The 24372-nt window shown below is 39.0% G+C and overlaps 1 protein-coding gene across 5 annotated transcripts in view; it reads left to right on the top strand.

Annotated features, from left to right (window-relative positions):
- TRAPPC9 (trafficking protein particle complex subunit 9) overlaps positions 1–24372 on the top strand; it is a 441472-nt gene that overhangs the window by 5069 nt on the left and 412031 nt on the right. For 4 of the 5 annotated variants that reach the window (XM_041479415.1, XM_041479414.1, XM_041479417.1 and 1 more), the window contains exons 3-9: positions 6066–6211; positions 8350–8478; positions 12373–12399; positions 13578–13699; positions 15398–15523; positions 21067–21283; positions 23415–23558. In XM_041479415.1, the coding sequence (XP_041335349.1) occupies positions 6066–6211; positions 8350–8478; positions 12373–12399; positions 13578–13699; positions 15398–15523; positions 21067–21283; positions 23415–23558 (911 nt within the window). The remainder of the gene's footprint in view (positions 1–6065; positions 6212–8349; positions 8479–12372; positions 12400–13577; positions 13700–15397; positions 15524–21066; positions 21284–23414; positions 23559–24372) is intronic. The other variant, XM_041479416.1, reaches the window with a different exon arrangement.

The raw sequence follows: 24372 nt of genomic DNA, 5'->3' as shown, positions 1-24372 counted from the left end.
CTGATTATGAATCTACTTGGATAAGCTCATTTTAATGTTGTTTACATCAGTTTGTGTCTCAGGTTCTTTTTTTTTTTAATACTGGAATCATTTAATGCTGTGAAGGGATGAGGATGTAGGGCCCTTTTTATAGATGTGTCATAGCTGGGATTTGTGCACTGATTTATCAAAGTTGATGATCTCAGTATGTGTATGTGGCTGTTAATTTTCTTTCTGTTCTCTGTCTTTCTAATTTCTGTTTTGTTCCTTTCTGTTTTTTTTCCCCCCCTTCTTCTCTCATACTGCCCTGTGAGTTTGTTGTTGGGTCTAAAAAGGTAGGATGTGATTGTGTATTTTTGAAAATAGTTAGCTTTTTTTCACATGTCCTGCCTCTTCACTTCGCCTTCATTGCATATTTTAGTGTTGCTTTTTATCTTTATTTTTTCAGTACACACAAAAATAATTGCTGCCTGGAGCCTCACCACTGCAGTAGCCCCCTTTTGGCACATTTGGCAATTATATTTGGTAGCAATGCTGAGTTTTTTTGTAGGACACACATAGTCTGCTTAGGTGGCTGCTGGCCTCTGGAATTTGCTTTATTTTTTAAACTCCAAAGCCATGAAGCTGTTGCTGCCTGTGTTTGATTTCCAAATTCAAAAGTTCTGGCAGTTGATCCAATGCCGTAGCTGTGTCTCTTGAAGTCTGGATAATGTTATGATCGGTGATATCTATAGCTCTGCATGCTAACTGGAATTAGTAGAACTTGATGGAAATTTTTGTTGGAGCATTTTGCATGAATACACTTTTGAGAATTGATTTTGCATGTTTCTTGTTTGTAAATTTAGCCAAATTTTGAGGATCCAGAAATTCCGTCAAACTCGTTTCTGGATGGTTTGTAGTGAAAATAAATTCTGTCTTGAAATATAACACCGTTGCACTAAATTTTCCATAAAATTATTCTGGGATCCTAGAAAAGAGCTGGAGATGAAAGAATAAAGCACATATCCTATAGAGCAAAGAAGGCAGAAATGGAAATCAAGTAGTTCTTAGTTCCTGGAACAGATTTACTGTCCTCCACTTGGAAGTGATAGCAGTGGTCACTGGTCATGATTGTGGTGATTCCTCTGAATATGAGTGTGCTTGGTAGAACATTAACCCAACTAACTTTCAGAAATAAGATTTTAAACTAGTTTTGTAGTCAATGGAATTTTTCTGTGTGGTGAGGATCTTCAGAAGAGGAGTTTGGGGACTGACACCAAGGAGCATTCCATGGATGGTCCTGCATGAGGTGGCACTGCCTTCCCTGGGGATGTTTCTGAGTGCATCACACTCAGGAGGGGTTTTGTAGGGGGAGACTTCGGGTGCTTCTTTGAAATTTAATGTTGTAAATGATCTTCTAGAGGAAAAATTAATAGGAGCTGCTCTTGGCAGTAGGGTGCTGCAAGGAACTGGCCTACAGAGGTTGTCCTCTTATCCTAGAGGAAGTAATTGTTAATTTATGTGGGCTTCCTGTCTCTAAATAGATTAGGATTAAGCAGGAGAGAGATGAAATATTTAAACAGTGTTTTAATAAAAAATAATTTATCTGTAAGCTACTCACTTTCAGGTTCTTCAGCTAAAGCTGTGAGTCAAAACTATCTTGGTATTAAAATAAGTAATAATTATTTTATGCTGAGACATATATTTTATACATACATATATATATATATATATATATATGAATATATATGCAATAGGACATTTTTCCCATTAAATTTGCACCCCAGGATGCATAGAAGAAACAGTGAGTCCCTTGGACATGATTTTAAGGGCCTGATGTTGTAGATACTGCATTTTTTCAAAAAGAGGCTTCCCAAATGAGAAGTGAATTAAGTTTTGCTGTCTGTGGAGAGTGGGTTTCATTTCCATGAAGTCTTTGCCTTTTGTCTTTTTGGACATACTTGAAGTAATTGAATTCACTGTACATAATTGTGGCTGCCTAATTAAGACAGTTTATACATTTGTTTGGTAGAAACTTACTCTATAATTAGTGAGAAGATATTTTCCAAGAGGATGGCAATGACTTGCAGGGACTGTAGGAGATGAATCCTGTCTTGGCAATACCTTGAAGAGCCTAAAAATAGGTGGAGTGAATTCAGTTTTTGAATAATTAATAGTATTTCCTTCATCACCAGGAATAAATTATCTGCTTTTCGATAAATAAAGGAGAGTTTCTCAAAGAGCAGTGGTTTTATGAGCAATATTTATTGATGTCTGGATGAATAAATGCCTTCATATATATTGACTGGGCATAAATCAGCAGCAGAATTATGTTAGGAAGAGCTGGTGGTGAGGCTCTGTGATCGAAACTATTCTAGTATCAGGTCCTGATTTAGGAGTCAGGCATCATCTCTTTTCCTTTGCTGTATGACTCATATTTATGAACTTAATCATCTGCTAGCTGGAAATCTGGAAGAAAGCTTATAAAGTACAGTTTTGAGAGAATAAGAACTTTAATTTGTTCATAAACATAAAGATTGCTTGAAAGCACAGAGACAGAGTTGGAAGCAGTGGCATCTTTGAGAGGAATTATAACTGGGTAAGGAAACAGTGATTCTCCAATTCCACTACTTAAGTAAAAAACAACAAAAAAAAAAAAGTTAAAGCAATTTAACATTTACCATGTTATTCTCATTCTGGAGTGCAGAGGGTAGGAAAATCTGATTTATAACTAATTTAAACTCTCCTGTGCAATGCTGATTCCAGATTACAAAGGAACTTTTTGGTGGAGCTATTTTTCTATAACTCAAGGCTCAGACTGAAAGTTTGGTAAGATTTGGTGCCCTTTCATAGTTCATACAGAGCAACTTTAGCTTTCACTTTGAATTTTCTTGCATTTTTGTTCTTGTATCTATAAAATACACATTTGAAAAATAAAAGACAAATATTTCATTTCCTGACTCATCTGAAAGATGAAGAACAACAGTTGTATTGAGCTTCATTTAATGTCAACACCTTGACATCAATTTTGAATATGGTGTGCTAGATCAGAAAAGTGCAAACATTTATATAGGAATTATTTGTAACTTTTTTGATTGAGAAGCAATAGGAGACCTATTGCTTGTCTCCTTTTATTATTTCCTTTTTGTTTTTGTAGACAGTAACACTGGTTCTGATAGCTTTTCTCTTTAGTTTTTATAAGGCCATTGCCTGTACTTGTGTATGCCTTCTCTTTTTCAATTTCTGTCCCCTATCCAAATAAATCAGTTACTTTCTCTTCATCTCCTTTTTCCAAACCAACTGCAAGGAATGAGACATTATTTGGTGGTTGAAAAGATGCTTCTCTATGGTGTAAACTACCCAAGCCAAACTGGTAACCTTGAAGGCAAATAAAGCAGTGACATGGAATTGTTTGGATTCTTGCCATTCCTCCTGGCCATTCTGCCTTCAAATCTAAAGGAAATAAATGAATGTCCTTATTCCCACCCTTACATTTCATATGTTCTGTGCCTCTTCTCCTTTTGTCATTTCTGCATTACAGACTTCATGAGGACAGTTGGTTCAGATGCCTTATGGAGATTATTTCAGTGACATTTCAGTTCATCTCGAGGGTCCTCTGGGAAGTTCTTCACTTGAAAAAAACCCCTCACTGCCCCAAGTCTGGTTTCATTCCATAACATTGGCATTCCTCTTATATTCTGGTCTCACTCCAGGGAATAAGAGTTCAGCATCTGCAGAACAGTTTTAACCTTAGGGGTTTTATTTCGTTTCTTTTTTGTTTAAAGTTGCTAAGTTCAAATAGTCTCAGTAACTTTTTTTAAAAATCACAGGCTGGTTTGGGCTGGAACAAACCTTAAAGATCATCTCGTTCCAGCCCCTCTGCCATGGGCAGGGACACCTTTCACCAGACCAGGTTGCTCCAAGCCCTGTCCAACCTGCCCTGGGACACATCCAGGGATGGAGCAACCACAGCTTCTCTGGGCAACCTGTTCAACTTAATTTAAGTTAAATTAATTAAATTGAAAAAGTATCACTACATCTTCTAAAAGCTCAAAGTTTACAACTATGTCAATCCAAGATGGTTCTTTATATTTTTACCAGATTCTTTGGATTTCATAATAAATATACAATAAAGAATGACATCTGCAACGATTCTTCTAATTAAATTTTAATTTTTGATTGACTTTTATTTCAGTTTAAACTATCTAAAGAAATAAGAGTCTATTTTTCCTTGGTGTGATGTGTGGAAAGTAAACTTTCATACCTCTCTGGATGTACTTAGAAGACACTGTTAGAACAACAGGATATAGTACTGAAAATAACATAGATAAATTAATGAAATATCTCAGTTGACATTTAAATTTCTTCCTCATAAAATAAGTTTATAATTATAGTGCAAGGACCTTCTTGCCGTGGAGTACTTTTGCAGGAGCGAGAACAGGAGGATTGTTCGTGGACTTGGGAGAGCAGAGTTGTTCTGAACTGTCACTTCAGCCATGAGGTGTTTTCCAAGTCCAGCGTGTCTTGCTTTGCATCTGTTACTTTTTAAACTTTTCTTTAGCTGAAATGTACTAAAAAAATCAAACAAAATAGTAGGATTAGTGCCTTTGTCACACAGATTTATGCCCCAGTTGCATTTTCAGCTGTACCTAGGTGTCTGTTGAATATATTCAATAGGCTCTGTCTGTTCATTTGGGAAGAACATCACCATTTATTTTAACATGTTAAAAAAGAGTAGGAGGAGAAACTCTGTCAGCTTTTGCCTGAAGTGATGGTGCTTTTTCACTCATCATCCCTTTAAAAGAAGGGGCGGGGAGCAAGGGGAGGTTTGTGAGGTCTGGGGGGTCTGAGGGGGTTCTAGGTCCCCAATACCTTTGGGCTGTGTGTGGAGAGGGTCCCAGCAGAGGAGACAGAGGCTCAGAGCAGGATTTTGGAAAAGTTACCTTTAATATTCTCAGAACCAAAATGTGAGGGATTCCATGGGAAGCATCCATGGAGTTGTGGGATTAATTCAAGAACATCTTCCTGGAAGCACAGGAACAATCCATCCCGTGCTGAGGGAAAGGGAAAAGGCAAAACAAGAGACCACCCTGGCTTAACAATGAGCTTTTGGGTGTACTGGAAGAGCAAAAAAGCAGCATATCAGCCTATGGAGAGGCAGCCAAATACTCACTGTAGTCTGCAGGAACCTTGCTTTGGAGGTTTTCAGGGCATGTGACTCTAGCTGTGTACCCAAAGTATGTGATAAATTGCTTTTTTCAAGTATATCCTTGTCTTGGTTTGGAAAGACAGGTGTCTGCTAAGGAAGGCAGGAGCCTCCTCTGAAATGGAAAATGTAAACCCCCTCTCTTGGAATTGCTATACATTTTAAATTAAGGGGTTCTCAGGCAAAAAATGTGGGAGCAGGAAATAACAGTTCTTTACTAGGGAAGAAAATAAAAAGATAAAATGAACAATGCAGTAAACTAAAACAACACTGACAGAGTCAGCACACAAGACACAAGTCAACACACAGACACCCTGTGGGTCAAGGTGTTGGTAGCAGTCCCATTGGAATTGTGGCTGCAGCCCTCCTGCAGTGTCAGGTGCTTCTGTTGGAGCAGGGATCCTGTAGAAAGGTGTCTTCCTCTGAAGATCCAGTGGAAGAAGAGGCAGTGGGAAATCAGTGGAGAAAAGCTGTGTTGGTGTTTCAAAATCTCAAGATTATATCCGGGTAGGAATGCTTGGCTCCTCCCCTGGGCAGAGCATCTCCCAGTGGGATGCTGTAGTTCTTATCAGTCATGCAGTGACATTCAGTGGCCTGTTATCAGCAGGTGTCTCCCCAGAGGGAGGAGTGGTTGTGGAAGAGATAAGGAAAACTGCCCACTTAACAGAAGACAACTGCCCTACAGATGGCAAATGGAATACAATTTGCTTGGCAATCCAGGACAATCCTCAAATTGTTACTCCTTTTGCATATTACATTAGTTCGCATTCATATTTGCTTAGAAGCAGAGAGTAAATCCATGTTGATCTGCTATTAAGGAGGGAAGGAATTGACTTTAGGTGTTTGTTAACCCACACCAGCATTCCCTGGCAGTACCTGAAGTGCACCTCTCGTTTTGCAGACACTACAAGAAGCGCTGCCAGGGCCGGATGCGGAAGCACGTGGGCGATCTGTGTCTGCAGGCTGGCATGCTGCAGGATTCCCTGGTGCACTATCACATGGCAGTGGAGCTGCTGCGCTCTGTCAACGACTTCCTGTGGCTTGGAGGTAGGATTAGGTGGTGCTAGTTGTAATCCCAAGTAAATCAAGCTATCCTTTATAATTTGTTGTGAAAAGTGGTAATCATTTTAGTCACCAAAATCTGGATATCATGTGTGAATAAGAATGAAGTTGAAACAAAAGTTAGTCAATAAGACATGAGAAAGGAATGTGTTTAGGAAAACCTAAACAGGATAAATTGTGTTACTGTAGTAAAGCATGTACTTAAAAAAAGTTGTGTCTGATTTTTCATGATTCCTTGGAAAGTATTTGATTTTTATTCAGTGGATTGTGTCGGTGTTTTAAAAATATTTCCAATGGATGTCCACTGTGGACTGTTAGGAAAAAAAATTTGCCTTTACATCTCCTAAAGCTGCAAGTATTAAACTTCCACTGGCATAATTTCCTTTCATATTAGGTGCTAGGATTTGCTTTTTTTATCCTGCCTTTCCCCCATCCTTTTTTTTTTTTTTTTTTTTTTTTTTTTTTCTTTTTTTTTTTGTTATTTATTTGTCATACAAATGATCTTTGAGCACAATTTCTGCTTCTCAGTTTCATACCCTTCCAGGACAATCACTGTCTCCAGTTCTGCTTTTATCTTTCTCATTCCACATGGAAACCATTTCTTTTCCTAATGGCCCTGTAGATTACATACCATGAAAACCTTAACACCTTTTGACCTCCCACTTCTTTCCTTCTGCAATTCCAAAAGCTTAAATGGCTCAGGATTCCTCAAATTCTACTTAGAGACCTCCAGAGGACTCTTCCAATCCAAATAGTTTGATAAGTCTGTGAGTCTGATCTGCTTCTATCATGTCCAGTTACATCAGGTTGTTCAGGGACCTGTCCAGCTGAATTTCAGGTATATTTAATGATGGAAGTTTTACAGTCTTTGAGCAACCTGTTCTGACATTTTGCTGGTTATAATTTGAAAAAAACCCAACAACAAAACATAAATTGGTCTTAGCTTAAAGCAGAATTTCTTGTGTGCACTTGTGTTGACTCTCATCTGGTCACTGCACCTCTGAGAAGCTCCTGCCTCCATCTCTTCCCTGCCTTTCCCACTGGGTGTTTTAAAGGCAGCAGGAGCACCAGCCTTCAGCCTCTTGCTCTGTAAGGCTGAGCAAACCCAGTTCTCTCAGCTTCCCACATGCCAGGAGCTCCAGTCCCACAACCCTTCTGACGCCTCCCACCATCCTTGCTTTGGGATGAGGCTCCTGCAAGCCCTTGTCTCCAGCCTGGCAAGTTCTCTCTGTATTGAAGGCCTGCCCTGCTGTTCCCCCCAGTTTGGTGTCACCCAGGAAGTTTCTAGGTGTGATCTATGCAATCATCCCTGCAGTTAATGAAGGCATGAGTATTGTCCCCCTGAGGACACCACTCGTCACAGGCAGCCATTTGGCTGATCACAAGCCTTTGAGTCTGGCTGTCCAGCTGATTTTCCACCTGCTTTATAGGCAAGCTATCCAGATCTTCCCCATTTGGCTGCAAGCATTCTGTGGGAGACCATGTCCAAAGATGTTTTGAAAGCCAAAATACACAACATCCACTGCTGTTTCTTTGTCCACTGAGCTTAGCATCTCCTCAGAGGGGGCAGTGAGGTTGCCAAAGGCTGATTTATCCTCAATACATTGATGCGAGCTGTTCACAGACACCTTCTTTCACTTTATGTGCTTCCAGCACGATTTCTGTGTAGCCTCTCCAGGAAGCTGATGTTGATCTATCTGTGCTGGTACTTCCTTCTCAAAGATGACATTTCCCTTTTCCCAGCCACTAGAAACCTCCCCCAATGAGCATGAACCTGTTGGAGGTGATGAGAGAGTGGTCTGACCTCGGTCAGCTCTCTTGGCCTCTTTCCTGGTTTTGTGGAATTGCATCCAGTTGGATTAAGTGCTTTTCATGTGAGCTTCCTCTACTGTAACAAGTTCTTACTCCTGCAGATTCTTTCAGTGGGTTGGGGCAATGGGGATCTGAGGGTGAACACACATGTGAAAAGCACATTGAATATCTCAGAATTTTCTATGGCCTTTGTCATTAGACATCTAATTTCAGGCACATTTTTGTTTGTGTAAATGGACTTCACCACAGGATACTTCACTTCCTGCAAATGTCTCTACTAATGTGTTGGCTTTTTTTTCTTTTCTCTGCAGCTGCCCTTGAGGGGCTGTGCTCAGCATCTGTCATCTATCACTACCCAGGTGGCACTGGGGGTAAAGTTGGGTCTCGCAGGGCTCAGGGAGGTTCTCTTTCTGCTGAGGCAGGCAACAGGCACAGGCCAGGTAAGGATGGCATTTCTGTTTTATTCTGTTTGCCACCACTGAACATCTGAAAACTTCTCCCTACATCCTAACTTTGTAAAATTATACACATGACAGCATTAATCAGAGGAGGGAGGTTTGGGGAAGAATTTGGGTTTTTTAAAATTTTATTTTAGATTTTTGTAATTATTTTTCTGTTTTGGTGTTAATGTCAATACATGTGCTTTGCATAGAACTGCAAAGCTTTTGATTGCTTCACCTGATTGTTAGTAGTGTCTGTATTAGTTTGAATTTTGCTGGAGGAGATGCAGGCAGTTTTCACAAAATATGATCTGCCAGATCTGCATGCATTAAAAAGAATTAAGTTTGGTACATTCTATTCAGAGTTTTTTTTTTCTATTCTAAAGTCAATGAGTAACAGATAGATTTTTTTAAAAATGAAATGCCAATAAACCAACATAATTTTTAATGCTTTTTCTACTCTTGGACTGCAAAAGAGATGGCTGAGGAGAAATACGAGAGCAATCTGTAACACAGTGAACATTGTAGAAAAGGATGGGTAGGGATCAAAAGTTCAGTGTTTCTTTCAAGAGAAGAACTGGAGGAAATCAAACAGAGCTTAGCAGATGGAGAAGCAGATGAAAGGAGTTACTCTTTGTCCAGCCTACAGGTATGACATGGAACTCCTTGTCATTCAGAGGTACCAGATCTGGTGGTGTGTGAGAGAGAGGCAAGGCTGCTGCAGCTCCATGGTCCCAGGTCCAGGCAGACAGGAGGCTGAGCAGGAATTCCCAGGAGGCCTGGAGAACACACAGGGAACACACACAGCCTCAGTCTGTCCAGGAGCTGGCCACTGCACTGCACCAGTTGCTGGCACCTCAACCCACAAGGCTGAGAGCCAGAGCCCATTCCACTTGTTGGTGCTTAGACCAGCACACACACATGCACTGCCCTCTGCTTTTCCATGCTGGTTCCCTAAACTGCCTCAGTCCCTCCTTCTCCTTGTCTTTGGCTCATCCCCTACACCCCAGAAGGAATCTTGTACAATCCTAGGATGTTCTTTCCCTACAGTGAGCCCCTTATCCCTGCAGGGAGTGACCCCCCAGTCTGTCTGTAAGGGCATCCAGAGAGCTGCTGGTGTAACTGAGCTGGGCTTCACCCCCCCACAGCTCTGTTGGCTCTGATTTGGATGTTGGGGTTCAGCTGATGGTCACTGATCCTCTCCACTCCTTTGTGGTTGTGCAGATGAGCCTGTCACATAACCTGACACTTGTCACATGGTGTTACAGCTCCTGAAAGGTTCTATGGCTTTCAGGAGAGGCTGGGCTGGGGTAGGAAGATGGAAATACATTGATTAATGTGAGCTACACAGCTCACATTAGCCCTTTGGGCTAACCCAGCACAGCTGCTGCTGTGTATGCATTCACTCAGGACTGAAACATAGCTGGGTTTGAGTGCTGGTGTTAAGTTCTCTTGTGTGCAATGTGGTCAAAATGAATTCCTTCATCTAAAAGAAGCAACCATCCATCTTTGTTCTTTTATAAGTTACAATCTAGTAAACACTTGCTTTGTATTACCTTTATTATGAACTGTGTGTATTGAAATCAGATAATTGTGATAGTAAAATTACCTTATTTCAGGACAGAATACTAATTTTAATACAATATCTAGTCATTAAAATCTGTTCATTTGGTCCCATGACATATGAATGCATTTTACACTGGCTGTTACAATTTCACCTGGGTAGTGACCTTTATCTACTTTTCAATGAATATATATCAGGAGATGTTGCAATCTGTTTGTTTGTCATGGGCACTCCTGGATACTAAAGAAAATAACAAATAAGTCACAGCTATCAGAATAATTCAATCTATTTTGGGTGGTTTGTTGCTGGGTTTCTATTTAAGTTGTTTTGTATTTCAAAGTCCAGTTTGCAAACTTGCTAGTGTAGTTTTATTTAAAAAATGTTTTAGTTTCATATGACAAGATTTTTCAAAGAACTTTTCTGTGAAGAAAAAACTGATTACAGGTTTTTTTGTCATCCTTTGCAGATGAAAATTTTACTTGTGGCCCATTAGATACTGTTCCCTAACTCTAGTTATGATCTCTGTGTTTGGAGGTGTGAACTGCTGAGCTCCCTCTGGCCAAACAGCTGTTGCTGCGATATCATTTTGCTACAAAGTTTTCTGAAAGTTTCTTTTTATTACCTGTTCCGGACTCAGCAGTGCCTTTCATTTGAAATAATTTCAAACTGTGCCTTTGGTTATAGTCTCTTTCACTGTAATTGATTTTATGAGGACAGTGCTCAATCTGGGGAACAAATTCCCCTGTATCTTCCTGTGGGATAAAGCCAGAAAAAAGGAGTTTCCAAATTCTGCACAAATCAAGAAATGCCACACTTGGAACTGAAATTTTTGCCTGATTTTGAGGCATGTAGATGTGAGAGTTACCTTTAGTGCTTCCTCTTGTACCTGGAATTGCACCTCTTCTTGTGCCTGTACTTCAGCCTTCACAGGATGAAGTTTCCTGCCCAGATCCAGCCAAGAGAAACACTTTCCTCTAGAATCCCTTGTGATTTCCATCCCTTGGCATTTTTAGGCTACAGCACAAGACCTGGCTGCTCAGCAGATGGGGTGTCTGCTTTATGTAGAAACAACTTGGGAAAGAAAGCTCCAAAATACAACTGAGCTTCTGCTCTGTACTGTGGCTGCCCATCCCAAGTAGGGATGTCAGGGTCAGGTTGGATGGGGTTTTGAGCCATCTGCTCTAGTGGAAGGTGTCCCTGCCCATGGACAGGGATTTGGAACTTGATAGTCTTTAAGGTCCTTTTCCAAACATATCTGTGAAAAAGGTGTTTTGGCTTCTCAGGTATCTAAACCCTTTTGTTTGTATGGGGACAGGTTTAGGCTGTGTCCCCTGGAATTCCTGGATGTGTCTCTGCAGCCTTCAGTGTAAAGGAAGATTCTGAGTTGCTCAGTTCCTCCTGGCCAGGAAATCTGGATGTGGTCTGTCAGTTGTGGGATTTGTATGTCAACCAAGATGAGTCTGGATTGCTTTATGCTTAGGTCACTGGCTGTTCTGGATTTCTCCACTGGATTTTATTTGTTGGGAGTTCTAAGATCTTGATTTTGTTGCCTGACCTTCCTCTTTCCCCAGGCAGAATTATGACACCTGAGTGAAGTGTTGGTGTATATTTGGGTCTAGATCTAAATCTCTGCTTCACTTGCCTGGAATCTGAGCAAATCAACTGAAGGGAGGGTCTGTCTTGCTGATAAAATAATTGGTTTTGACTGCTTAACCCTTGATATGAACAATTTTATTGTCATGTTTAACCAAAGTTTAGGGCAACAAGATGTTCCACACCTGGTAATCCAACTCTGCAGTACTCTTGGCAGCTCTTACATGGACAGTCTGGCTTATTAAGTTGACATGACTCAATTATTAAAAAAATTAGATGGAGAGAAATTAATGACAATTAAAAGGGATAAAATTACTTGGAAAGTTTATTCTAGAGTATTATTCTAGAGATTACATGAGCTCCCACAAGAAGATTTAAGTACTGCAGGTCCTGGCACTAATACTAAGTGGACTGTAATGGAAACTTGCTAACCAAAACAATAAAGATAAAGAAAAAAAGATATGGCTTTAAATTATACACTAAAAATTCTGAAATTCGTCATAGTTTGTCTTAGAACTCATTGCAAATTTATAGACTTTTACATTTATTTATTAACAAAATGAGATTTAACATATGGGGACTACTTGAATTATAATTGGTAGTCCTTCACAACAGCAGTGATAATCCTGATGAATCTGATGATTTTGTTCAAGCCTGATGTTATAAAACATTATAAGAATTTTTTTTGCTGGCTCTTATTTAAGGCTGAAAAAAATCATTTTTGTTCCTCCTTTTAGGGGCACAAGAAGTTCTCATTGATCCAGGTACATTATTTTCCTGCATGTTTCCAAAGTATTTTCTTGTGTTACTTGATGTGTTTTGCAATTGTATAGATAGTTATTGCCACTTGCCAAAACTAGTAGTGATCCCTGATGCTTCAGTTTTTGGCTATAAATCTTGAGGAATTATAGAGACTGAAGGGTAACTGGCACAAAATAAATGCTGTAGTTCTGTGATTGTGTCTCCATGAATTCTGATCAATGGGATTTCTTTCCATGAGTAGTGAGGATTTAAAAATAATTTTGAAGTGACCAACCTGAATGGTCATATGTGGTTTTGTAGTGTCATGGTGCTTCCTCAGTCATCATGAACAAACATCTTTCACTTCTATAAAAATACTCTCAATCTCCAGATGTGCTTGGTCTGATTCCTTGAGGTTAATAAGCATATTAAAAAAGTTGCCTTAGTATTTAAGTATGTAAAGAAACATTCTTTCTGCTTCCTGAGTAAATTCAGAAATACCTTTCACAGTAGTTTTTAACTGTCTATTGAGAGTTAGGGCCAGCTCTGAAACACAGAGATTTTTTTTTGCCATTTTTGAAGAGAAACCTCTTGGAGAAATCCATTAGTGTATAATCCTAAATAAATTACAGTATAATGCTACAGATTAGGTAATATCTAAGAAGTTATCAAGCCTTGCCAAACCTTTGATATGTTTCCACTTTTATGATGTTAACTCCAATAAAATCAAATTCTAAAAATAAAATTTCCACATTCTTTCTAATATCCCAGATTTCCTTGGCATCTATTTCAAATTCTTATCCCTTATATAGACCCTTTCTCTTTCCTTCTTTCTTATGTAACAGAACCATTTTCTTACTGTTTAGTCTGAGCCTTTTTTATTCCTAAGGTGTGCTTTAGAAACACAGTTTTAAAGTAGAAGAAGGAGTAGTCCAAAGATTAAAACTGTCTATTCAGATGTGGCCATAATATAATTTTAGCAATCTATATTTTATTCATACTCTAAACACTCAGATAAGTGCTAAAAATCATGAATACATGTGTTTTTTACTAAATGAAAGATTATTTTCTTTCTTTCTAGGCAGGGCAAGTGTACTTTGTGTATTCTGTGTCAAACCTACAGCATACCCTAGCTTACTTTTTAGATATTTAGCATTTGCCAAGAGTCTTTCTGCTCATTTCTGACCCTGTTCTGTTCTAGGTGCTCTGACTTCCAACGGGATCAATGCAGATACCAGTGCTGAGATAGGACGTGCCAAGAACTGCCTGAGTCCTGAAGACATAATAGAAAAATATAAAGAAGCCATTTCTTACTATGGCAAGGTAATCCAGGTTATTTTTGAATGAACACCTTAAGGTGTTCACCTTTTAAACAGTGAACTGCTGAGGCTTTGGTTTTGGGGGATATTTTAAAGCATGGCAGTGAAGTTTGTAAATAGGTTCCAGCTCTACTGGACCAGTTTTTAGGTTTTTGTGCAAATGTTCAGAGCCTGAGATGGAAAAGGAGCTTAATGTCTGCAATCATAATAAGAAAAGAAAAAGAATTGTTTTTTAGTGTGAAAATAGTGGCTTAGTGTCCACATCAACACTAAAGATAAGTTTAATTGTATTGCAGTGGAGTTATTTAATCACTTTTTAATTTCAGATGTTTCTCTTTTTTGATAAAGTATCTTTAGACTAAGCTTATAAATAATTATTACATTACTTTCATGTCCATGTTGAAGGGAGACTCTCCAAGTGAAACAAGTTCAATTGTGTGCATGAGTTAATTTATGACCAGGAGCAATGGAAGGTGATAGTTCTGGGCACAGTGTCAGATAAATTAGAATCCATCAGTAAAACAATAACTGTCAAGGATGCATTCAGCTTTTTAATGTTACCTTAAGGGTACATTGCTCATCTAGAAAGGGTCTGATGTCTCTAGGAGTATAAAATTATTGGACTTAGTTGGGCTTAAGGCAGGATATTTATATTTTGATTATTTATAATATGCACTGTGCTCTCAGCAAGCAATAACTGTGTTTCACTGCAGCTTCACTTGAAATAACAAATAAATTTGTGTCAGGACTGATTTATAACCCTTCAAGACAAGCACAGTTACCTCCTGTCTGTTCCAGACCTACAGAGTAACTCCTTGCTCTAATGCTGAGGAAGCAGCACTTTTCTGGATAGTTTTTATGTTCTCACTCAGCTGAAAAAACTTTTGTAGCACCTTCTAAAATAGATTCAATCTCCACTGATTTGCTTTTGCTAATATAAATGCATGAGAGAGGAATATGTGACAGCTTTGCTGGTGTAACTCTTATATTTTGTTATTGAGCTTTCTATCCCCCATTAGTTTTCAAATATAAATACCTGAAGAGAGCTTAACTTCAGCGGTGATGGGCTACATCAAATACCCAGTATCAGTGTTTGAGGAAATCACCAGATCAGATTGTGTGGCTAGAAAATTGCCTGTTATCTGAGCACAAACAGTTCAATGCACATCTGCATTGTCTCCTTACCTTCCTTAAGCAAGCTAAATCACTAAACAGTCATTTACAGCAAATGTTTTGCAGACAAATACTGGAACAGTCAGATTGCTTTCTAATTGTCTCATCAGGAATATTGTTTTAACTAAAGAGAAAATGGATGCAGCGATAAAAATATTTGCATTGTAAAGGTAGAATTTATTTGCAGGCACAGCACCCACCACCAACCATTTATATGAGGTTACCCCAAATGGTTCCAATATTCCCAGCTTTTCTCCTCCCCTGAACTCTCAGACTGAAGCTGTGCTCTGTCTCAAAATGAGAGCAGTGAGTGAAGAGGGTGAAAACAGCTGTTTTGCACAATAATATTTTAGATGACACCTTAATTTTCACTTGGACATATGTTAATAATTTAACAGTGTAGTCATTAGCATTAAGGAATTGCTGGGTTTGGAGGACGTGACAGCTGATTTATGTGCTGAGCAGAAATGCTTATAAAATCTAACAGGTGCAATACTTCAATATTATTTTCATTTTCTCCCTCTCCAAGTACAAGAACGCTGGGGTGATTGAACTGGAAGCTTGTGTGAAGGCTGTGAGAGTCCTGGCAATGCAGAAGAGGAGCATGGAAGCCTCTGAGTTCCTGCAAAATGCAGTTTATATCAACCTTCGGCAGGTCAGTTGGAAAGTCCAGGTTTTTTTCTCTTGTCATTTGACAGAATGTACTGAAAGTTACTTAGATTCAGGAGACTCCAGTTTATTTTCTGTACCACTGCCTTCCTTCTGACAAGAGCTTGACTTCTGAGGATTTTCACATCTGTGAGTCTGGGTTACAAGGTATTGAGAGTTCATCTAAAAACATGAGGACTTAGTTTGAGATTAAACTCTGTTGCTTCTTCTCCCTTGTGAAAGTAAAAAAAAATCCCATTGTTGTTCTTCTATGATGCTGTACTAGGGAAAAACAGCTGCCTGGGACTGCTCTGCAGTGGATTTTTAAAATTTTCTTGATTGCATCTCATTCAATGAAACTGAGCAAATCAGGAATAGCCTGTTGCAGAGTGAGCTGAAGGGTCTGATTAGTGTTCTTAATCAACTGAATTTTTTGTTGTGTAGTGCAAAGTCTTAATTAAGCTAAATCAGAAAGGAATTCAGGGGGGAAATCAGTGTTTGCAACTGTGTGGAAAGTGCTCAGTATCACCACAAAACAACACTAACACTTGAGCAGTGTCTCAAGCTTGGTGTCACTGCTCACAGAGAGATTGCTGTGGTTGAAAGGATTAATAAAAAGCTGTTAGGTTTCATAATGGTTTTTGATTTTTGCTCATTACATCTTGGTAAGATGAGCAGTTTAAGTCCACACCATTGACCTTATTAGGCCCAGACAGGGGCAGCAGATTTATGAGAGAGATAAAATACTTTCTTTCATTTGCTAAGAACCCTTTCTTTGGAATAAATTTTCTAACAAAGCATTAATGAGACAATAATTAATTGATAAGCTGTCATAAAAATCATCAGTCTTGTTAGAGAGTGTCTTAATTGCCATAATACTTGTAATGCTAAAGGCCTGCTCTTTAATTCTGTAACCTGTTCTTTTGCTGGCAGTTCTTTGTTGTTCACCCATCCTCTTGTTCTGCTGCTGTTACTCTTGTTGCCTGCAAACTCCAACATTGTTATTTCTTTTTCTGGAAGCAATTAGTGCCATTAAAATACCTGTTCTCCCTGACACCACTGATACTGCAACTTTCACTTCTTATCAGAGGAAATCTGTAAGACCCAGCATCTTGGTTTGAAGGACAGGTGTCTGACAAGGAGGGCAGGAACCTCCCTTGGAATAGAAAATGTGACCTCCTTCTCTCCAAATAACTCTGAAAATCTGGGGCTTTCAGGCAAAGACCTGGGAAAAGGAATCACAGTTCTTTACTGGTGTGTGTGCCATCAACCTCTGGCCAAAATCTCTTGGTGTCCTTGCCCTTCCCAAAGAGAAATCCCCCAGGTGAGAGAGAACTCAGCTGCACCCTTCCCCACCTTGGCCACTTTTTTTGGACACTCTTAAGTACTGGTTGTTATTGTCTCTTAACAACAGATGGGACAAAATTCCATGAGAGAACCAACCAAAAGGAAAAATCCTAATCCCAACACCCTGTGAATGGCAAAGTACTTGCCACTTCAATAGTTGATATTTATTGCCTAATAATACACAAGCACGAAGCTTGGCAACATGAAAAACACACCCTGATCTGAGCTGCCTGCAACCAGTCCAGCCCAAACCAGCACAGACTGGGATCTCTGCATGGCTGGGGAGCAGAGATTGTGTTGGCATTACTGTCTGAAATAACTGTAGGATAATCTTTCCAGAGCTTTCCCCAGGGTTGGGAAATGCATTTTCCATAAAGAGAGGTATGGCGGGGGATTGTATTTACAGCTTTTAAGATTTAATGGATGAAGCATGGAAAGAAATAAAGAGTTGTATTTATAATTTGGGCTAACTCACGAGGAGGAGTCATCCTGGAATAGCTGAGGGAATAAACTGTAGGACAGTGCTTTTCATTTGTAGGTAAATAGAACATCAGCACAACAAATATTCTGCAGCAGAAAACACCTCACAGGTTGAAGTGTAAGACTTATAAACAGGAAAACGAGTTCCTATGCATAAATTTAATTTCATACTCAGTCTAGTAATATAATGTAATTGGTATTTTCTGATGAGCTGCAGGGTAATAAGACTTAACTTTGCATCCAGTTATGAGGAATAAATTGTAAAATATAATTACAGAGAAAGTGAGATTATAAAATTTTAATGTTCTAAGGAATAATTAAAAAACAAATAAAAAGCTGCATTCTTTGAAAGCCTGACTTGAAACAAACCTGAGAAAAAAACTGGCTCTATTACCTGGAGAGTGACCTACAGCCTTTCCAGGTGCAGTTATAGCTTTGTCTGGTGGAGCAGTCAAATAAAAATTACCCAGGTGGAAATAATGCTGTGCTTCAGGTGGTGGCTGTTTTGCAGCCACTTTACAGGCATTAAGCTTTTATAAATTTGTGAGGTCAGGAAAGATGTTTGTAGGTGCTACACCAATGGCCTGCAGAATGCCTGCTGCAATCTTCCCAGAATTAATTACTTGGAGTATCTCTGTGGGTTTTTTCTCATTTTTTCTTCTTTTAAATTCCTGGATGGTAACACATATCTGTTTGTGCTCAGGAAAATGCAATTTTGCTGTCTTTGTGGTTATGAAGAAAAGGTTTCCTGCAGCTGAGGAAAATACTTAATTAACTTTGGGGACAACCATTAAGCAACAAGTTATGTAACAGTGGTAAAAACTTAGATAGGATGAAAATAAAACTTTCTGGGAATCTGCTACCTGTCTCATAGCAATTCAAATTATTAGTGAGTGCTCCTGTCCACCTAAATAGCATTGCCCTGTTTTTTATCATCTTAAAGAATTTAGTGAACATTGTCAGAATTGGTATTTAAGGAATAGCTTTTGATATGGTTTTTTAAAGCTTTTTTTGCTTTATTTCCTGATCATGTGCTTGTACCCTTTTCAACTTTGCTGCCATGTTTTTTATTGTTCTAACCTGCAAAAATGGCATAAACAGGTGACTTCAGTATGATAGCTTGTGTTCTTTCTGAGTGATTGCTTTTAGGAACTATGATGACTTCTCCAAATTTTTTCTGTGTTTTCCTTTTGTGGTTTTTGGTTTTTTTTCCAGCTGCACTAGTTTCTGAAAGTTTTTACCCTGGTGCAATGACCTTTTCTCACAACTCATGATACAGGGCTTGGTCTTAGGGATGGGTGGTACTTTTGTGTCAGGCACTGTCTTCTGTTGTCAGTTCTGAAAAAATATGAATTTCAGCTTCAAAAATTGTCTGAAACTCTAAAATTCTTTGCTACTCTGTGTGTTTCTTCATATCCTGCAGTACGAAAATTTGAACTGTCAGATAAGGTTGTGGTGCTCTCTGATAACTCCTCTTTGATGTGTCTCATATCCCTATGTCCCAAATTAGAAGTGACTTTTGAGAACAGACTGCTTTTTGTAATTATATCAGGATTTGAGTGGCTAAAAGACATTTTAAAGCTCTTCTTACAAGACCTAATCCTTTCTGTAAAAAAACCAGCCAGTGGTGAGCAGCTTCCCTTTGACCATCCAAGCCTTTAAGTGCTTGAAGTTAAGGAGACTGATTGATACTTCCAGTTTTGAAGAATGAGTTGCTGTTTCTTTCCTTTAGGGCTATTTTTGGGTGAAGTTTGTCACTTGAAACGCCTTTGCAAAACGTGTTGGCAGCTCTAGAGTAATTTAAAGTAGGTTTTATTGCTTTTGACTGTGCCAGATCCTGTGCACTAGGTGTCAGCATTGCTCTGCACTGCTGCTTCCTGGGACACAGCAGGAATCATCCAGAGTTTGTGGCAGTCTCTTTATGGCTGACTGACTCCAAAGCAAGATTATCATTCAGGCCAGAGGCAAAAGGAATTAAGTTACCTGGGACTTAGGCCAATACACTGATAAGCTAAGGAAGCACATGATGGTAGTTCCTTATCAAGTTGGTTTCAGCTTTAAGCCTAACAGGACTTTAACTAAATTCCACCTGACTTGTTGGCAGTGTGCAAATGTATCATGGAATTATTTAGGTTGGAAATGAGCTCAAAACCAACCATTAACTCAGCACTGACAAGCCCAACACTAAACCATGTCCCCAAGTGTCACATCTACACATCTTTTAAAGCCCTTCAGTGGTGGAGACTCCACCATGTCCCTGGGCAGGCTGTTCCAATACTTGACTCAGTGAAGAAGTCTGGGTCTGTGTCTGTCTATGACATTTTGCTACTTTAACATTATTTTTTACCTTGTTGGGAAAAGCTCCCATTGAACTCACTGTTGCCCTCCAAAACTTGCTTCGTGCAAGGCAGTGGTGAGGCCCTGGCACAGATTTGGCAGAGAAGCTGTGGATGTCCCATCCCTGAGAATGTTCAAGGCTAGGTTGGATGGGGCTTGGAGCCAGCTGGTTTAGAAAAAGACATTCCTGCCTGTAGCAGGAAGTTGGAACGAGATGATGTTCAAGGTCTCTTCCAACCCAAACCATTTTATGATTTTGTGATTCACTCTCACCGTGTGTAAATCACAGTACGGTTTCATGGAATGAAAAATTTGTGGTTTACAAGATTAGAGATATAAAAATCAAGACAGTAGTTTCTTGCTTTCATAGCCTGAGATTTCAAGATTAGATTTAATCTTCAAGGGATGAAAATCTTAGTGAATCAATAAATCTTGGAAGTGGTATATTTTTGCACTCCTTTCATTCACATGAATATCATGTTAAGTATCTTCCATATAATGTGGAGCTGTTTAGCTATTACTGACTGTTTTGACTGTTTACTTGTTAGTACCACTGACAAATAAAGTGTCTTTCTATGACATTTTGCTACTTTAACATTATTTTTTACCTTGTTGGGGAAAGCTCCCATTGAACTCACTGTTGCCCTCCAAAACTTGCTTCGTGCAAGGCAGTGGTGAGGCCCTGGCACAGATTTGGCAGAGAAGCTGTGGATGTCCCATCCCTGAGAATGTTCAAGGCTAGGTTGGATGGGGCTTGGAGCCAGCTGGTTTAGAAAAAGACATTCCTGCCTGTAGCAGGAAGTTGGAACGAGATGATGTTCAAGGTCTCTTCCAACCCAAACCATTTTATGGTTTTGTGATTCACTCTCACCGTGTATAAATCACAGTACGGTTTCATGGAATGAAAAATTTGTGGTTTACAAGATTAGAGATATAAAAATCAAGACAGTAGTTTCTTGCTTTCATAGCCTGAGATTTCAAGATTAGATTTAATCTTCAAGGGATGAAAATCTTAGTGAATCAATAAATCTTGGAAGTGGTATATTTTTGCACTCCTTTCATTCACATGAATATCATGTTAAGTATCTTCCATATAATGTGGAGCTGTTTAGCTATTACTGACTGTTTTGACTGTTTACTTGTTAGTGCCACTGACAAATAAAGTTGAAGCTGCAGAACTTCATCTTTGCAGTTTCTGTTAACAGTTGAACCAAGCTTAACTTTCCCTGGCTGCAGAAGCTGTCATGCCTGGCTAAGTGCGAATCCCTGGCCTTCTGCAGAGCCAATGTCTGCTACTGTGTCTTTCCTCCTGTTTGTTATTTAGAACTCAGCACTTCAAATCTTTGATAAAACCCAGTCCTTTTATCCTTTCCCTTCCAACTGCAGCTCTCAGAAGAGGAGAAGATCCAGCGTTACAGCATCCTGTCGGAGCTGTACGAGCGCATCGGTTTCCACCGCAAATCAGCGTTTTTCAAGCGCATTGCGGCCATGCAGTGCGCGGCGCCCAGCATCCCCGAGCCCGGCTGGAGAGCCTGCTACAAACTGCTGCTGGAGACCCTGCCTGGCTACAGCCTTTCCCTGGACCCTCAGGACTTCAGCAAAGGTCAGTGTGCATCACCACTCAGCTGGCTTTCCATAATAATTTCCTGAGAGATTTCATACTGGACCTAAATTGTTTGTTAATCTGAAACTATGGCAGTAGGTAAAGCAGTTGTTTAACACTGTGCCTTCACTTTTTCTTAGTGTTGTTCCAGTAATTTCAAATTTCTGCAAGCCACTGCTAAACATGTTGCTGTGGTTCCCTGTTTGCAGGAAATAATTATGTGTTATTTATGAAAACTTAGTTTCTTATGATTTTAAAAAAATGTCTTTGTTTTGATAATATGCTTCTCAGTACACAAAAAGGTAATATATATTATTCTGGATTATTTTTTCAATTAAAGTGCCTTCAGCTGTTCCATCAGAAGTTGTATTCCTTTTTGTTTTGTGGCTGTTTGATCTTATAAGGAAAGAGTATAATCCTTTAACATATTTTTGTATATAGATACATATAATGTAATTAATAGGGTCAAATATGTCACATTTTCCCACAAATGAGATCAGAGACAGCTAAATGGCTGCTTGGAAGCTCCTTTTGAGTAAACCTTTCCAAAACCTTGCATTGTGTTACAGAGCAGCAGTTTTGGGGGCCATTCCCTAAATGTTGTAGCTGCAGGAGAGGAGCAGGAATTGATGGGCTGAGCTGTATTTGTGGATGGTTAGTGTTGGGTTTTTAAAAAACTGTTGTGATTTGGCAGTCAAATTGTATATGTGAGGAGGTAGCAAATGCCAAGTGGACTGGGTGGAAAGATGCTAAGAGTCTAGAAAGAGGAAATGTGCTGGGAAAAATATGCTGTGGCCTGGGATGAGACTGTGTTGGTAGAAATTGTTGTAGAAGTTCTGTAAAAAATTATAATTAAAAAAACAAAGAAGTTATGTGATTGGTGTTTAATTTTTACCTTACCTTCATGTTTCACTGAAGAGCGTTGTCTCGTTTTTTATCCCCGAAATGGCTCTTTTAGAGACATATGGAAAGATCACTGCAAACTCTAAGATAGAAATGACATTTCACACATGAAAAATAATGAGACTCTCAAAATATAAACTCTCAAGGTTTGGTTGCAGTAAATATTCCTAAAACAGTTTGCCAAATGCTGATGGGTGATATTACAAGGAAGGCTGTTGAAGTTTATGAAGTATTGAACATCTCGAAATATCTGTTATTTAAAAATTATTGCTGTTGCTTACTACTAAAAGCAGGTTAAGCTTCATGAAGAGTGCTGCCTGTTATGGTTCTGAAAGAAGGGTTATGTTAAGATCATCTATTTATTCTGCCCATAGATACTCTACAAATATGAAGTAATTCATAGACTGAAACTTAAAGACTGAAAATCAGGATCTGTGCCTTGTGTTCTAAAGTTTTATTGCTTTTATTGGATGGGGAAGCATTTAGAAAAAAAATCTCTTACTTGATCTTTAAAGAGAGTTAAGAATTACTGGGTAGTTGTTTTTTTTTTTTTTTTCTTTACAAGGGCATGGAGTGACAAGACAAGGAGAAATGGCTTCAAACTGAAAGAGTAGGTTTAAATATGTGGATATTAGGAAGAAATTCTTTACTGTGAGAGTGGCGAGGCCCTGGCACAGGTTGCCCAGAGAAGCTGTGGCTGCTCCATCCCTGGAAGTGTTCAGTGCCAGGTTGGATGGGGCTTTAAGCCACCTGGTCTAGGGGAAGGTGTCCCTGCCTGTGGCAGGGAGTTGGGAATAGATGATCTTTAAGGTCCTTTCCAATCCAAACCATTCTGTGATTCTCTGATTTCAATTTCTGTATGAAATCTCATGTGCATTGACCAGAGAATTAAAAAAATACAAAACTTCAAAGGTTTTGTGTATTATTTTGGTTTTTGGGAAATGTTAACTTTGTCTTCAGAATTTTAATTATACATTTATTAGTCGACAGACAGGCATATAAAACAAAACTTGATTTCATGTTTAGGTATTCAAGCAAATACAACAATCCTATTTTTTGTGTTGAGTACAAGCGTTGGATTTTTGTAACAACCATTGGGTGATTGGTATAAGTGCCATAAAATTCCTCCTTAGCATATGAAGAAAACCAAAACCAATGTGTATGTGATGATTTCCACCTTTAAAATACATTAAATATAATGATTATATATTACCTGCATTTTCCCCAGGAACTCACAGGGGATGGGCTGCAGTGCAGATGCGTCTGCTCCATGAGCTGGTCTATGCTTCCAGGAGGATGGGCAATCCTGCCCTGTGTGTCAGGCATCTCTCCTTCCTGCTCCAGACCATGCTGGATTTCCTTTCTGACCAAGGTAGGACTATTAAAAGAAGCAGATATTTGCACTTTCTTCTGACCCACAGTCAAATAAATAAAATTCAGCAATGTATTTTAACAGGATTTAACCTGTCAGAGGTTAACAATGCAATGAGTGTGTCTATGGATGATTTTCAGCAATGGGAATGATGTGTGTGAGGACCCTTCTGTGGGGTAGGACCATGTAACATTTACAGAATCACCTGAAAAAGCCAAAAGTGCCAACTGTTATTTTGTATTATGTTTCTTAAGAAAGATATTCCATAGTGACTTGTTTATCACCCAGCTTAATGAGATCAATGATCTTAATGTGTGCTAAAAGATTTGAAAATTTGGTTTTGCTTCTCAGTAAGCCAGGTAAAAAATACATTTTTTTCCAGTTATTCCTTTGTTTACAATAATGAGGATGGAAGTGAAAAAGTATAGGTTGGCTTTTTTTTTTTTTTTTGTTTGTTTGTTTGTTTTGTTTTTTGTTTTTTTCTTCTTTAGTTATGGCCAAATGTCTCCCCTTAGTCACTCCTACAGCAAAGAAATTTGTTGGCAAACTTTAGGTATTTGCCTGCTTTATTCCTTCTGTTTAGTGGCTCAAATCAGTGCTGGAGGAAGGAGGGGAGTTGATAAACTGGAATAAATTTTCTTTCTGCCTGTAGATCTTATTTGCTGTCAAAAGGTCCTTGGGTTTTCCAGGACTCACAGTGAAGCTTTGTTGATATATGTATGGAAAGTTGTGCTGAAGACAAGGTTTTAAACTCCTCCACTCTGCATTTCCACATGTCATGTTGTTAATCCCTAATCCTAAAAGGGTTTGAACT

This window comes from Pyrgilauda ruficollis, unplaced genomic scaffold (genome assembly GCF_017590135.1).
Source record: "Pyrgilauda ruficollis isolate IOZ18807 unplaced genomic scaffold, ASM1759013v1 scaffold48, whole genome shotgun sequence".
NCBI classification, from domain to species: Eukaryota; Metazoa; Chordata; class Aves; order Passeriformes; family Passeridae; genus Pyrgilauda; species Pyrgilauda ruficollis.
The sequence above is the reverse complement of the archived record's forward strand: the minus strand, read 5'-3'. Positions and strand labels throughout refer to the sequence as shown.